Below are 14,410 nucleotides of genomic sequence, written 5' to 3'. Positions count from 1 at the left end.
AATTGCTGATGTCTATATTTTGATAGATTTAGCTCGAGGGGTACAAAAGAATCTTCCTTCATCAGCAAGCATCTAATTTTTCAATTCTACAAAGGACCCTCAATTTTTTTGATCTGTTGGAACACCTGGAGAAAATGATTCAAGGATATCATCAAATTTGGACTTTTGTATCCACTTTAGCTTTATCTTAATTTCTTTTTCTCTTTTTCTCTTCCCTCGTACCTCTTTAGATGTTCTTTCCTTTTGTGCATATACTTATCTCAATTTAAATTAATTAAACTGAGTGAGGGAAATACCTTACTTCCTTCACATTCCATCAAAAAAAAAAAGAACATCCCATTATTAGTGACGGTGGAGATGATCATAACTTTGAAGATGCACTACCTTTTAAGAAAAGTCGACTTAGTTCAAGGACCAAAAGCATAATTTACCCTTTTTTGACAAATAAAGAGAGTAATGGGAAATGTTCCATATCACTCACTAGTTATTCATTGAAAGTTAGGAAATATATAAGGTTACAACTTACATCAACTAGCTGAAATGAGAGAATATACAATAGGTATTTGGAAAATAAAATAAAATGAGCAAAGCTCCAAGCTACCCCAGCAACAATTAGACCAAGAGAAAAATCAAAAAATAATGGAGGTGGGAGACTCAAAGATAGCATTTGTTCAAGTAGTATCAAATCAAAGAAGTAAGAAATTAGATCATACAGATCACCAACAAACCATCCTCCATTATAGTCTCCCAAGAAATTGCCTTCCACTCAGGGTAAGACATCCAAAAAATCAAATACCTCTCAAGGAAGAGCTTTGATCGTAATCAGCTTAACTTTATTTCATACAACACAGAAGCCAGCAAGATCCCTTTGCTTACAAAACAATGACCATTCATTGAGAGTTTGAGAATCTTAAAACAAACAGAATGAGGAATAAAAGATTGTTGAAGAAAGATTTTATTATTTCTCTCCAGCAACAACACCATACTATTGCAGCAATTAACATGAATACCAAGGGTTGCAAATTTTTAGCAAAGAGTTCACACCTCTATTTGGTGCAAAGGTCCCAAAGATCACATTCAGATGGTGGAACTTAAAGGAGACAACATAATGTTCTCCATATAGAAGCGACAAAGAAGCACATAGTGAATAGATGATTAGTGGATTCAGCATGATGATCATATAAGAAGCATCCATCTAAATCAATGCTAGTTTTGTGGAGGAGATTGTTCATTGTATTTTTAACTTATTAAGGAGGCATAGCTAGAGACAGCATTTTATCTTAGAGGGAGCATAGATTGTCCAAAGAGTTGTAGCAATTTCAAATTTGACCCCCCTGGTGATAAGGAACTGGTAAAGCGAGCTGAAGTAAAACTATCAAAGGGAGTTAGATTCCACATAATTAGATCTGTACTTCTAAATAGCTGAAATCATTGAAAAGATGAAGGAATAATAACATTTCAGATTGAGCAACCTGAGAATTAGAGAGGGTTCACTCTTAAATTCCAACTATTGGTTCTTCTGGAAAAAAACTTTACAACAACACCTAATATAAATTTGAAAGCTCTAAAGTTGCTAGGAAAAATATCTAAGAGAGGCACCTCAAGTAGCCAAGCATCCTTTCAGAAAAGAACCTCTATCCCATTACCAACTAGAAACATAATGCAATTTCAAAATGGAGGCAGACTACAAAGTATCTCTCTAGATTTTAGAGCAGCACCTACCTAGTTTCTTGACAATCGATAATTTGATCCTTTTAAAGTAAAAACCTTTGAGAATGATCTTCCAAGGGCTCAAGTTATGGTTGAGAAGTCTCCAACCCTATTTGAACAAGAGAGCCTGGTTGAAGAGGGGCAGATCCTTAACACCCAAACCTCCCTCTTGTTTGCTAAGGCAAACCTTAGTCTAATTCACTTAACAAGAGAGTCCACTAGCCATATTAGTACCTTTCCAAAGAAATGAATGCTAGATACGGTCAAATTTTTTGATGAGCCAAAGGGATAACTTAAACAAAGACATATAGTCTAACAAGATAGAGAAGAGAACAAAATTTACCAATACTAGCCTTCCACCAAAAAATAAAAATTTTTCGAGCCGAGCAGCAAGCTTACCCTCAACTTTAAGGAGTAAAGGCATCCAGTCTCATTTTGTAAGCCTTTAGGTTTTTAGGGGAAGTCCAAGGTAGGTAATGGACAAAGATGAAGAATTACAATTCAACCAAGCAACACATTACAAAGTGCGATCATCACTTCTACCAATGGGAGCGATAACACTTTTATAAAAATTGATAAAAAGTCCATATATGAGTTCAAAGTAGTAGAGAATGAATTTGAGAGCTACAAGGGAGCTTTTTTCAATGGTAAAAAGATTAAAATATCATCAGCAAATTGAAGAATGTTCATACCTCTAGGTATCCCAAATGCCCAAGACCCTCAAAGAGATTGGCTGATGCAGCTCTGTCTAGGATCTTGGCAAGAGGGTCAACAACTAGAATAAAGAGAAAAGGGGAAGTGGATCTCTTTGCCAGATATCCTTGTTACAATTAATCCAAGAACCAATTTCACCATTGATACACACAGCAACTTTAGAGGATAGGAGAATATTCTCCAGCCAATTGAGCCATTTCAATGGAAACCCTCGGTGCTTAAGTAGATTAAGTAAACAAATAGGATTAAGCTTATCAAAAGCTTTGCAAAAATCAAGCTTGCAAAGAATACCCCTTTGAGAATTGTGCCTTGCCTAGTACCTTATAAGCACAAAAGATATTATCAAGAATGGATCTTCCCTTAATATAAGCCGATTATGCCAGATCAATCAAAGACTCCATAAGGGGGTTGGATTCTATTAATAAGTACAATAGAGATAATTTTGATACAAGAATGAATAAAGCTGATGGGTCTAAATTCCGAGGGGCAACAAGCAGCCTCATTTGGGATAGAGCAATCAAAGTATAATTAAGTCTTGATAGATCAATGTTCCGATCATATAACTAATTAAAAAGAGTAAGAATATCGTGCTGATCAAGTCCCAAAATGATTGGAAAAAATACATTGTGAATGCATCTTGGCCGGGGCTTTTATCTCCTTTGAAAGTGAATACAACATTTTTTTATTTCCTCAAGAGTGAAGGAGCCATCCATAGATGTAAGCTCAAGAATATTAGATGGATAGATCTGGTCCCAATTGAGATCGATGGGAGCTTCCTCGGAGCTAGAAAAAATTTCTTTGAAATAGGAAGTGAAGGCTTTAGATATACCTTCAAGATTAGACTAGGTGCTATTGTTATAATTGATGGTAGTAATGAGATTATACTTCTTTCTCATGGAAGCAATTTTATGAAAGTAAGCCAAGTTGTTTACCCCTTCTTTTAGCCATCGCACTTTAAAATATTTTTTGAAAGAAGAATAACGGTAGCTTTTTTATTGTGCATAAGGCTTTATATACATTTTCTTATTGGGGCAATCTGTGCTTTACAAATTCTTTAGATCGCCACAAAGCTAATTTAAGCAAGTTGTCCCCCTTGCTATAACTGTCTCCTCTCCCTCATATCATCTCCTCTTTGTCCCATTTGTAAATTTCTTCTGCTAATAAAGCATAGGGTAAGTTTCTCAGTTCCTTCACTTTTCCCACAAAAGGAAAAAAAAAGAAAATCTACTTATAAGTTTTTGATAGAAAAAATCTACTTATAATTGGAATCAATATTTTCTAGCTGAACCAATTGATCAAGTTTATCATGAGGTCCAAGAAATTTAAGAAGCACAAGGTCCGGATGTGTTCTGAATTTTGATAGATCATCTTTATTTATGTAGAAATAAGATCTAGTAATTTAAACTGAAAGAGAGTTTACAGGTAGAACGATCGGGAAACTCTTTGTTGAGGGTCAAGAAATATTTCAAAAGATGGAGAGGTAGAGCAAGCGAACCTTTAAGGGGGAAAAAAAATGGAGTGCATTTTTTCTAACACATTTTCAAACACATGGCCCAGGTGGTGTATCCCAAGAATTTTCTATTTATAATTCACGAAAAGAGAAATTTGACGTTTATATGCATCAACTTGCAGTTAATTTAGTACTTTAAAAAAATTAAAAAAATTAAAAAAAAAAAGGAAGAGTGAGTGTGTGTGTGTGTGTGAGAGAGAGAGAGGAGAGGGGTTTATCCAGATGAATAAAGAAAAGAATTAGTTTGATTGCGTGCAATTTGAGACCTAAAAATCAAAAGAACTTTTTATTCGCCATTCATGAGTCTGCACACTTAGCATATTGCAAACTAATCTTTGTTTTAGTAGTAGATAAAAAATTTAACGAAGCTAACTTGGAAAATCTACGTTAAAGAGCTACAGCGACTTGGAGAGGGCTAGGAGATGGAGAAGAAGAGAATTGCAGGTTCAAAATAAAATCAGTCTCTCAGAAAAAAAAAAAGGATCTGCACAAGAGAACAACCGTTTTTCCATATTTTAGCTAGAGTTTTATATATGACCAATTGCAAAAGACTTGCAACTTAAATGAGACAAAATGCTAAATACTAGAATATATCTAACCTTAACACTCAATGCCTCATCCTTACAGTACAAGACATTACTTTTTTCATTTTTGAGGAAAAAGGCGTTACTTCAGGAGCTCTTTTTCAGAATAATACAAAAAAAAAATTAATTATCAAAATAATTCAAAACTTAACTTTTTTATCAAACTAATGCAAAAGGAGAAAACGCCATTTTGAATGGCGTTTTTTCCCCCTTCCACGTCACCCTTTTTTCCACGATGACATCGTCCCAAAAAAAAAAAAAAAAAAAAAAAAACACCGTGAAAAATGGCATTTTTAAAAACGCCATTTTGAATGACGTTTTCAATTTTTCCCACCAAAAAAAAAGAAAAAAATCGGGAAAGAATGGAATTTTTTTTTTAAAATTTTAAATTAATAAATAAATTAAAATTTTAATTTTGATTGAAATTTAAAATATAAAGATTTGAATTTGTAATTCAAATAAAAAAAATAATTTTAGATTTTTTTTCAAATTTTTTTTAAAAAATGTCTAAAAAAATCTTAAGAAATTTAAAAATAAAAAATATCATAGAAAATGAAAAAAAAGAGAAAGAAATATGAAAGAAATAAAAATTTTAAATTTAATTGAAAAACATCATTTCAAATGCTTGTCAAAAAATATAAAAAATAAATTTAAAAAATAAAATGTACCATTAAAAAATAAAAATTTTAAAAAAATCAAAAAATAAGAATTATAATTTAAATTTTTAAAAAAAATAAAATTTTAAAGATTAATTGAAATAAAAAAATTTGTAAATTCAACTTTAAAAAAAATAATTTTTTTTTAATTATTGTAAAAAAATTATCTGAAGAAAAAAAATTGTAAAAAAATAAAAAATACCCTAAAAAAGAAAGAAAAGAAAAAAAATTAAAATTTAAAATTTAAAATATTATAAAAATTTCAATTCTATTTTTTTCCTTTCTTTCTTTTTTAGGGTATTTTTTATTTTTTTACAATATTTTTTTCTTTTCTTGAGATAATTTTTTTACAATAATTTAAAAAAAAATTATTTTTTTTAAAGTTCAATTTACAAATTTTTTATTTCAATTAATCTTTAAATTTTAATTTTTTTTATAAAATTTAAATTATAATTCTTATTTTTTTGATTTTTTAAAAATTTTTATTTTTTAATGGTACATTTTATTTTTTAAATTTATTTTTTATATTTTTTGACAAGCATTTGAAATGATGTTTTTCAATTAAATTTAAAATTTTTATTTCTTTCATATTTCTTTCTCTTTTTTTCATTTTCTATGATATTTTTTATTTTTAAATTTCTTAAGATTTTTTTTAGATATTTTTTAAAAAAAATTGAAAAAAAAATCTAAAATTATTTTTTTATTTGAATTACAAATTCAAATCTTTATATTTTAAATTTCAATCAAAATTAAAATTTTAATTTATTTATTAATTTAAAATTTAAAAAAAAATTCCATTCTTTTTTCGAGTTTTTTTTTTTTTTTTGATGGAAAAAATTGAAAACGCCATTTTGAATGGCGTTTTTAAAAACGCCATTCAAAATGGCATTTTTAAGGCGTTTCCTTTTTTTTTGGGACGATGCCATCGTGGAAAAAAGGGTGACGTGGAAGGGGAAAAAATGTCTTTCAAAATAGCGTTTTCCCCTTTTGCATTAGTTTGGTAAAAAAATTAGATTTTAAATTATTTTGATAATTAATTTTTTTTTTATATTATTCTGAAAAAGAGCTCGTTACTTCAGTCTTACTCCTGTGCATGACACATTCTGCATGATATCCAGTCAGGTGTATGCCTCTCATTAGTTGTCCTGCAATCTTGTCATAAAACTAGAAACAAATTTGTATTGATCTTTTATCTGATGAAACAATCTTTTTCCATATAAATTTTGTTAGGCAGAAATAAAAATCATGCTCTTGTCACTTATGAAATATAACTGTAGAACAATTTAGTTCTCATAAAATCAGAAAAAAGGAAACTGTAGGACAATTTTTTTAATCTATACAAACAAGCTGTTCTTGGTAGACTTCATGCGTGTTAGTGCTGCAGCATCACCAGCCTTTGCCTATGAGCCACAACCAATCAAGTGTAACCCCTGAGAATATACCTCCTAGAAGAAAAACGACAAGCAAGTTCCCCAATGCATTTTGTTCAGGTCCCTGCACAACCAAAATTATTCAGTCCTCAGTCCAAAATAAGTGCATGCTATAATATTTAACTACTACTCATAACACATGTTATCATCATCTTTAGTAACATTTCTCCATTTTTTAAAAGAAGAAAGAAAAATTTCACTAACCTTGTATCCTTTTGGTGCTGCAGTAAGCACACACACAGTAAGATAACCATTGCTTAGTCCTAAAAATGATGTCAACATAATCATCCATCCTTGATCTCCGTATTTTGCTGTGAAGTAGAATGCTGGAATAAGCAAGAAACGTGAAATAATTGCAACCATGAGGACCTTCCGTGGCGTCAACTTGAGTTGTTTTACAAGAGGTACATATCTCCCTATGAGGTCCCACACGTTATACATCGCAATCAAGACGAGTGCATACCTAAATGACAAACAAGATAAACAATGATCAACATCAGTTAGTAATATATTTCAGAAACTATATGGAACATCCTAAGATCCTCAAATTTTTCCTTTATGCTGACCTCCAAGTTTCAAAAAGATAGCAAAATGGAACATCATTAACTCAATTTCTTTCCAAAGAAAAAGATATTTCACAGGCAAATGAATATCTCTTAATTTGTTGTAGAAGCAATATCCTGAAATACATGAAAAAATTGGAAAATATTGCAATTCCTGCTATCTGCTCAGAGTTACCAGCTTATATGTTTGGCGCTTTGCATGTAAATTATAACAAAATATACAAGCATGAATTCACTGCATTTATAACCAAATATAAAATTGAAACTATTGACAAGAGCATGAAAGCTCTGACATGAAAACTTACCATGAACCCAAGCTGTGGGACCCAGTATCCTCAGACAAGAATCCAGGGAAAATTGACAATGTCAAAACATATATCAGAAATATGTCAATTGCATAATCAGAGTTTTGCGATAACAACTGTTTGTTCGACAACCGGTCCAAAAGTTTTGGGTCCTCTTCAGCCTGCAAGGAATATTTACTTTAATGAGGAAACAATTTTTTTGTTTCCAAAAAAAACAGTTCATAATTTAAAGGCTTTGAATAGCTGCGGAACTTTCAAAAAGATACAGACTCCTTGATCATGTTGCTTTTGGACGCCAGCAGCAGCAAGGTCAGCAGCAACTGTCATAGATCCTTCTGAAGCTGCTTTTGAACGGTAGTACTTCACAATGGACAGTTTGGGAAAGATGAATGCATACAAAAGCACACAGAGTAGCTCGAAAAATGCTGAGATTGCGAAGAACATCACTGCAAAGGGAAGTTAGAAATGACAATCATTTAGAAACTTCCTGAAGATTCATATTAACATTTTACCATGAAACATAAGATTTGAGGATTGGAATTGATATGAGAATTAGCCAATATAATCAAAGGCCAATTCATGATACAGGTATAGGAGATCTCATAGATTAATTGTACATTTGAGGGTTCAGTACCTGAAGGATGTCGTGAATCATTTGGTGTTCTACTTATGAAGCTTAAGAGACTAGTTTTGGTATTATGTGCATTGCAATTAATCTGAGGTTTTCTAAAATGATTAAATAATTACAATTGTTACTCCAGTAGAAGGTCGGAATTTATTTTAAAATAGTTTGTTAAGACATTATAGTCCTGGAATTGATTGAGATTTCCAAACTTGTGGGTCAGACACTATAGATTATTTTACCAGACGTATGTGCTGGAAAAAATCACTTCTGAGTTCTGACACAATGCTAGTTTCAGGATGCACAACAAAAGATATAAATATCAAAGTCTCAATGAAATGTATGGTATATTCTCTACTTATCAGATTACATATTTGCTGAACTAAAATCTGTACGCACTGGCTCCTTTGCGAAGACCATCTTGGGTATTCTCGAAAGCTGCCTTTGTTATTAATCTCAAAGCAGATGTTAAAACCCCAGATGCAGCCAAGCCAGCCAAGAAGGACTGTAATTTCACAAGAAAAAAAAGAAGAAGAAAAAGCTCATGAATATGATAATACTGTTTCTAATGAAAATTAAAATAATTTTTTTTTAAAAAAAGTAGAAGTAATCCACCATCACCTTACCTGTGTGAATTCTGGGCACATCAAGAACAGATCACCAACCATCCCCCCCTGAACATGAGCATCAGCAACTCCAAATGCTCCACTGATGGCACATATACCAATAAAGACTCCAATCCCGCCTCTTCCAGATGTTGCCACATCCAACTATAATGGAAACATGCTATGTTATGAAAAATTGAGGAACCCTTGGGAGTAACCACAATTAAAATTTTAGGAAAGACCATATTTACATGATGTAAAAATAATGGAGATACTTGCCACAATCAGTAGCAGAGAACTTAAGAAGAACAAAGTATATCCAGCTAGGTTGCGCTTTCTGGTGTTGATTTTTGACTCATTGTATGCTAGTATTGCAAGTGTTCCAAGGGCAAAAGGTTGATAAACAAGTGTAAGAACTCTTGTGGGGTGATACCTCTGCAATAGGAGAAATCTTCAGGCAGTTTATTCAAAAATTCATCTAATATTCATTGATCAGGAACTTCACATCAGTATTTCTTACAGTACATTCCCCTGTAGTGCTAGAAAATATGTATGATAACATGACAATGAAATCGTAATAAGATACATATAGATTTCATTTCTGAATAAGATAATTTCAGTCTCATAACACAGATTAGTTGATGGCTTGACTAACATTTTCACTTTGGTTAGCTTTCCTAGTCACCAAGGTGGATAAAACCAGGTTTAATGGGACAAATTGTTCAAGGTCGAAATCAGTTTAGCAACAAATTATATAACTAACCTTTTCTATACTGATTCCCCAGAGCTGACCCACCTTGAGGGGATCAAGGCTTATTTGCCTGCATTCATTATCGAAAATGTACAGTAGCAAGGCGCTAGAAGCAGAGTTTCCTTCAAGAGATGAGTACAGATGGATGGGTTAAGCACAAAGCATGGCTCTTTAAATATCATCACAATAGCCTAACTCATAGATTACTGCAAGAGTGATACAATCAAGAAAGAATGGTGCCACATCAACGAACACCTTTGCATGCTAGAATAAACTTTCAAGAAATACACCTCTGGTGTATTGCTAGCTATAAAAGCAACAGTATTTAATTTACCATTAAGTGACACCTTTCCTGTCCCTGAACTAAATAAAGCTCATAGTTTATATGTCATCCTCAAAAATATATGTCAAAACCACTATTTTTCTGTTTCCAAAATGCTAACCTGAAAGTGAAGCTGGAAAGAGTATATACATATTTCATACAATTTAATTTTATTAACATTTCATAGCTTAAATCATAAGAATTAGTTCTGAGCATCAGTGTGTTAGTTTCCTGACTTCTTATTATTTCTTCTGACAACTTGTCATGGAGTTACCACATCCAATTTTTTATGAGCACTACACATACATACATTTGCATACATTATACAAAAATATATAATATACTACAACATTGTACTGCATTATATCTTAAACAATAGATGACATTCTATGCAGACTGTGAGGGGGAGGATTCCTAATCATAACTGATTCAGAAGAACATAAAATCAATGTCTGATTAAATTCATCAAAACAACAAATATCAGCAAAGAGGCAGGCCTCTCCCAGTGCGGCAGTTTTCAGGAATATAGTATAGCAGAAACAGGAAAGAAAATAGAATATAGTTCATACAAGTGAGATGTATCATGGAGCCAGAATGAGACAAAATAATGCTAGTTACTGAACGCAACAGGATGATGGTGAATAAGGGAAATAGGGGCATACTGGAAAAAGGTAAACATAGTAATCTTCAATTGTTAGCATGCTATTCCATGAGAAAAGGCATCCATTTCCTAGAAGCCAGCAGATGATCATTGCAAAGAACTTTCCCTGTTCATTTATGGAAGGGTAATTAGTGGTTTCCTCAGAACAATCAGTGAATAGTGCATAGTTTCTGGTAACTTGCTTTTTTGAGTAGAAGTTGCCAGAGTTCCAGTAACAATTTAGCAGAAACTGGAGGGTTAGGTAAAGAACCTCATTTCTAGTGGCTTCACTGGTTTCAGTCTGGTAACTCATGATTGATCTCCTTCAAACACTCCTACAAATTCATCCAAAAGAAAAAAAGAAGATGAATAACAACATGGTGAATGTTGTCTGATAGCATGATTAGCAGATTGAGAAGAAACAAGGGCTAGATAACTGTCTCTGGTTCAAGGAGGTTCCAGCAATCACTGATATCAGAACCACATACTTCTGGAGATAAAATGATGCAAATTTCATCCACAGAGAACATGACTTTTTCTAATGAGCATTCTCACAAATTTGAGAAATTAAATTCTAAAATAATCGACAAAACCGTAAAAAATACAAATACAAACACCACTGCACTCTAGCAGCACTGAGCATGTAGCAACAAAAAAGATCAGAAAAAGATGCCAAAATATCAGACATCGATACGCTCACAGAACCTTCTACAGAGTTGAAAGCTTCCAATTTTATGCTTTGCAAGTATATTTTACACAAACCTTGGCGTCAATTTACTTTCTTCTATCCTTTCGTTCTCTTTCAACACTATTAACCTGTCACTTATATCAGTGATCACTAAATCAACAGGCAGATCAGCATTTGAAATTACACCGTGCAGCCCATAGTATTATATTAAATAAATCAGAAGTACTGATTACGGTAACCTCATAAAAAGGATGCATTTAGGATCCACATCAAAATAAAGAATTTGTGACCAGATCATCATTAATGTCCAAAAGAAAAATATCATCAGAAATGTCTCCGAACTAAAAAGAAGAATAATTATGTAATTATTCGTCACATATGTCCAACTTCAGAGCTTCTCCATATTTAAGCTCCTTGTGCACTTGAATCATTATAACATCCACATGAATCAAATTTTCATGTCTAGTATATAGGCCAAAGTTTTGTCCAAGAAAGATACTCATGCAGAGAAATGAAAAAAAAAACAAAAAACAAAGGAATTAGACATTCGTAGATAAAAATCTATGTTGATTTTTCAATGAAAGCCTCCTCATAGCAAAGAGATACTTACTGGGAAACCTAAAGAGAAGTCAAAGGCTTAAAATGCCTCACTGATAAGAGAAATCATAAACTATACATAAGATAGATGTTTTACAAATTAAATAAGAAAGATAATGGACAACATTGCCAAAAGATACTAATAAATTGTTTTCCTCACAGTAATATGTATAATCATTTATGAAGGTTTGAACCCACTCAACAACCCAGGTCACATCTGATTCCTTCTTGCACTATATCAGGAGACATTTGCCAAGAAAACTAAAACTAAATTTTAAAACCAAACATATGGAAATAATAAAATGATTTCTACATTAAAGAAAACCACAGCATCGCCAGAAGGGACCCATGACATAAAAGAAATAAAGCGCAAATTTCTTATATTAATCTTTTAACAGAATCAAATAAAGATTGAATCTTGAAGTCCTCAAGTTGACTCCAATAGATACCCATATCACATTTAATCTCCTTCTTCACTTTGACCATTGAAACCAAAGGAAAATCACAGCCAACTAAATAAGGAATCAAGATCTTGTCATAGCATGGGATTCTTGAGAAAGAGACGGTCTACTCATCCAACAAGAACTTTATTAACAGAAAGATCAAAACACCTAAATGAAGAGATGAGAGGATGAACAATGGAGGGCAAAAACCTCATCCATTCTCCAACATCAAAGGAATAAAGACTATCTTTGTGAAGGAAAAAAAAAAACACCATGGAAACCCAAGAACCCACTTTTAAAACAAAAAATACTACAATCGTTGCGAGAAAAAAAAAAAGGTTTCTTAGGACACACAGATACTTACAGAGGAAACGCAAGGAGACCAAGAAAAACCAAACCAAAGAAGACAAAAGGAAATACCAACGATTCGCGTAGTTTATACAGGACAAAGCCAAGGCAGCAAACAGAGTCAAGTGGGAAAAAGGATGGGACAAGGAAGCATACTTTGTAGGAGAGGGCAGAAGATTCCGTTGGAGATCTGAAACGCTGGGAGGGAGAGATAGAGGAATCTCTCTTTCTAAAAGGAAAAGTCTTTGATCCAGCCAAAGAGGGAAGAACAGCTGGAGGGCTGGAAATTTGAAAGCGAACAGCTAGCAAGTCGGAGGCGTCTGACAAGATATCCATATGTGGTCGCGACGGCCAATCTTGTTCCCATGGGCGCTTCCAAAGTTTCCAATTAGCCGCTGCCGATCCCAGGAGTCCAACGCGATGGAATCTCACGTGCCCTTTTCTTTTTTTTTTTTTTATAACTTATAAACATCCCCCTGAAGTGTATTTATTACACTTACATCCAATAATTGCTAAACTCTATACTTACACCCTTGAGAACCATTTTAAAAATATTAAATAATTTTTTTTCACCAAATGGCAATCAAATGACCACCTCATCATCACCCATATTGAAGGCGGACGTGGCGGTGGCGGCTGAGAGATTGTCGGTGATGGGGGTTTTGAGGTGGGGGAGATCGAAGTCGGCGATCTTAGTGGAGAGGCGGGCATCAAAAAGGATATTGCTGAATCGCACATGGCCTGAAGGAACTGAAGGCCATAGACGATGTCGAGCTCCACCTAAAACTGGTGGCCCTAGTCGATGAGCTACGGACACTGCTAGTCGAGCAATGCATCCTCTTCTTCGATCGATTGTGGTGCTGCTATCGCTCTCTTCCACTACTTCGCCTTATACTCCTTCCTCACTCCCATCCCCTTCCCCGACTCCAACCTTCTCCTCCTCTCACCTCCCACCCCTCCACCCAACCCCAAACTCTTCTCCTGAACCACCCCCTCCACCATCTCCCACTTTTCCGTCCAACAAAACCAATCACCCTCCATCTCCACCACCCAAAACCAAACCTCCTCCTACGACAATGACTACCCAGTAATTATCTCCTCCAAACCCCAAACCACTTCTCTCTGCCCTGTCCCCATGCTAGCGATTGAGGCCTCGCCACCACCTCCTCCTCTTCCACCTCCAGCCATTGCCAATGGCACTTCTCATCGGAGCTATAGTAGCTGAGGGAAGCCACCACCCATCCACGGTCTAAGGAGGACCCCATGGCGAGCATCTTGCCATGAGGGCAAGCTCATTTCAAAACTTGCGCTCGCCTAAAGGGAGCCGAAGTCCATAAACTTGCTAGTGAACTCGTGGCCAAGGGAAGGACACTGTGGAATATGGGGCTGAACCCGCACTAGCCGAGCTTGTGGGAGGGGGTCAAGGAGGTGGTGGCATGGCAGAGTTGAGAGTAGGCGAACCAATGGAGGGGGCTCCAGATCAATGGGGGTGGTGGGGGTGGCGCTACCACGGCCAAGTGGTAGTAGAGAAGCATGGCCAACATGGTGGCAGTGATGTCGAGGGCATGCTCGTGGATCATTTCATATAAATTTCTCTTTCATTCTGAATAATACCACATAAATTTTTGTTAAAGGCTATTTCGGCCATTTTATAAAAACTTATTATGTGGCACTGTGGTCCTATTTAGGATTAATGGACGATCTAACGATATGAGTTATACTATAGGCTTAAAATAAATATGAAATGGCTAGGTGTAGATTTTTCTTTTCATAGGTTTGGCCATTCAATTTGGGGCATGATGGGATGCGCTTGGCCATCCCAACTGCAAAAGTCTAACCTTGTAGCTTTGAATTAGAATTTATATTTATTATATTTACACCAAATAATTTACAAAACTTATATGTACATCCAATTAAATGAA

General features: G+C 34.2%; 1 protein-coding gene across 5 annotated transcripts; it reads right to left on the bottom strand.

Moving 5' to 3' along the window:
- Nucleotides 1-6,411: 6,411 nt before the first annotated feature.
- Nucleotides 6,412-12,825, bottom strand: LOC105046978 (equilibrative nucleotide transporter 3). Of its 5 annotated transcripts, none has more exons than XM_010925730.4 (10): nt 12,645-12,825; nt 10,684-10,747; nt 10,435-10,539; nt 8,979-9,134; nt 8,721-8,864; nt 8,494-8,599; nt 7,725-7,918; nt 7,473-7,633; nt 6,809-7,067; nt 6,412-6,668 (listed from the first exon to the last, which is right to left on the bottom strand). In XM_010925730.4, the coding sequence occupies exons 2-10, from the start codon at nt 10,723-10,725 to the stop codon at nt 6,561-6,563; spliced, it is 1,275 nt and encodes a 424-aa protein (XP_010924032.1). In that variant the 5' UTR covers nt 10,726-10,747; nt 12,645-12,825; the 3' UTR covers nt 6,412-6,560. The 5 variants fall into 5 exon arrangements, with proteins under 5 accessions (XP_010924032.1, XP_010924033.1, XP_010924036.1 ...); XM_010925731.4 differs by lacking the exon at nt 12,645-12,825 and adding an exon at nt 12,505-12,601; XM_010925734.4 differs by lacking the exon at nt 12,645-12,825 and adding an exon at nt 12,561-12,580.
- Nucleotides 12,826-14,410: the final 1,585 nt, after the last annotated feature.

The sequence above is a fragment of the Elaeis guineensis genome, chromosome 6 (assembly GCF_000442705.2).
Source record: "Elaeis guineensis isolate ETL-2024a chromosome 6, EG11, whole genome shotgun sequence".
Classification (NCBI taxonomy): Eukaryota; Viridiplantae; Streptophyta; class Magnoliopsida; order Arecales; family Arecaceae; genus Elaeis; species Elaeis guineensis.
This window is presented reverse-complemented; position numbering and strand designations above follow the sequence as displayed.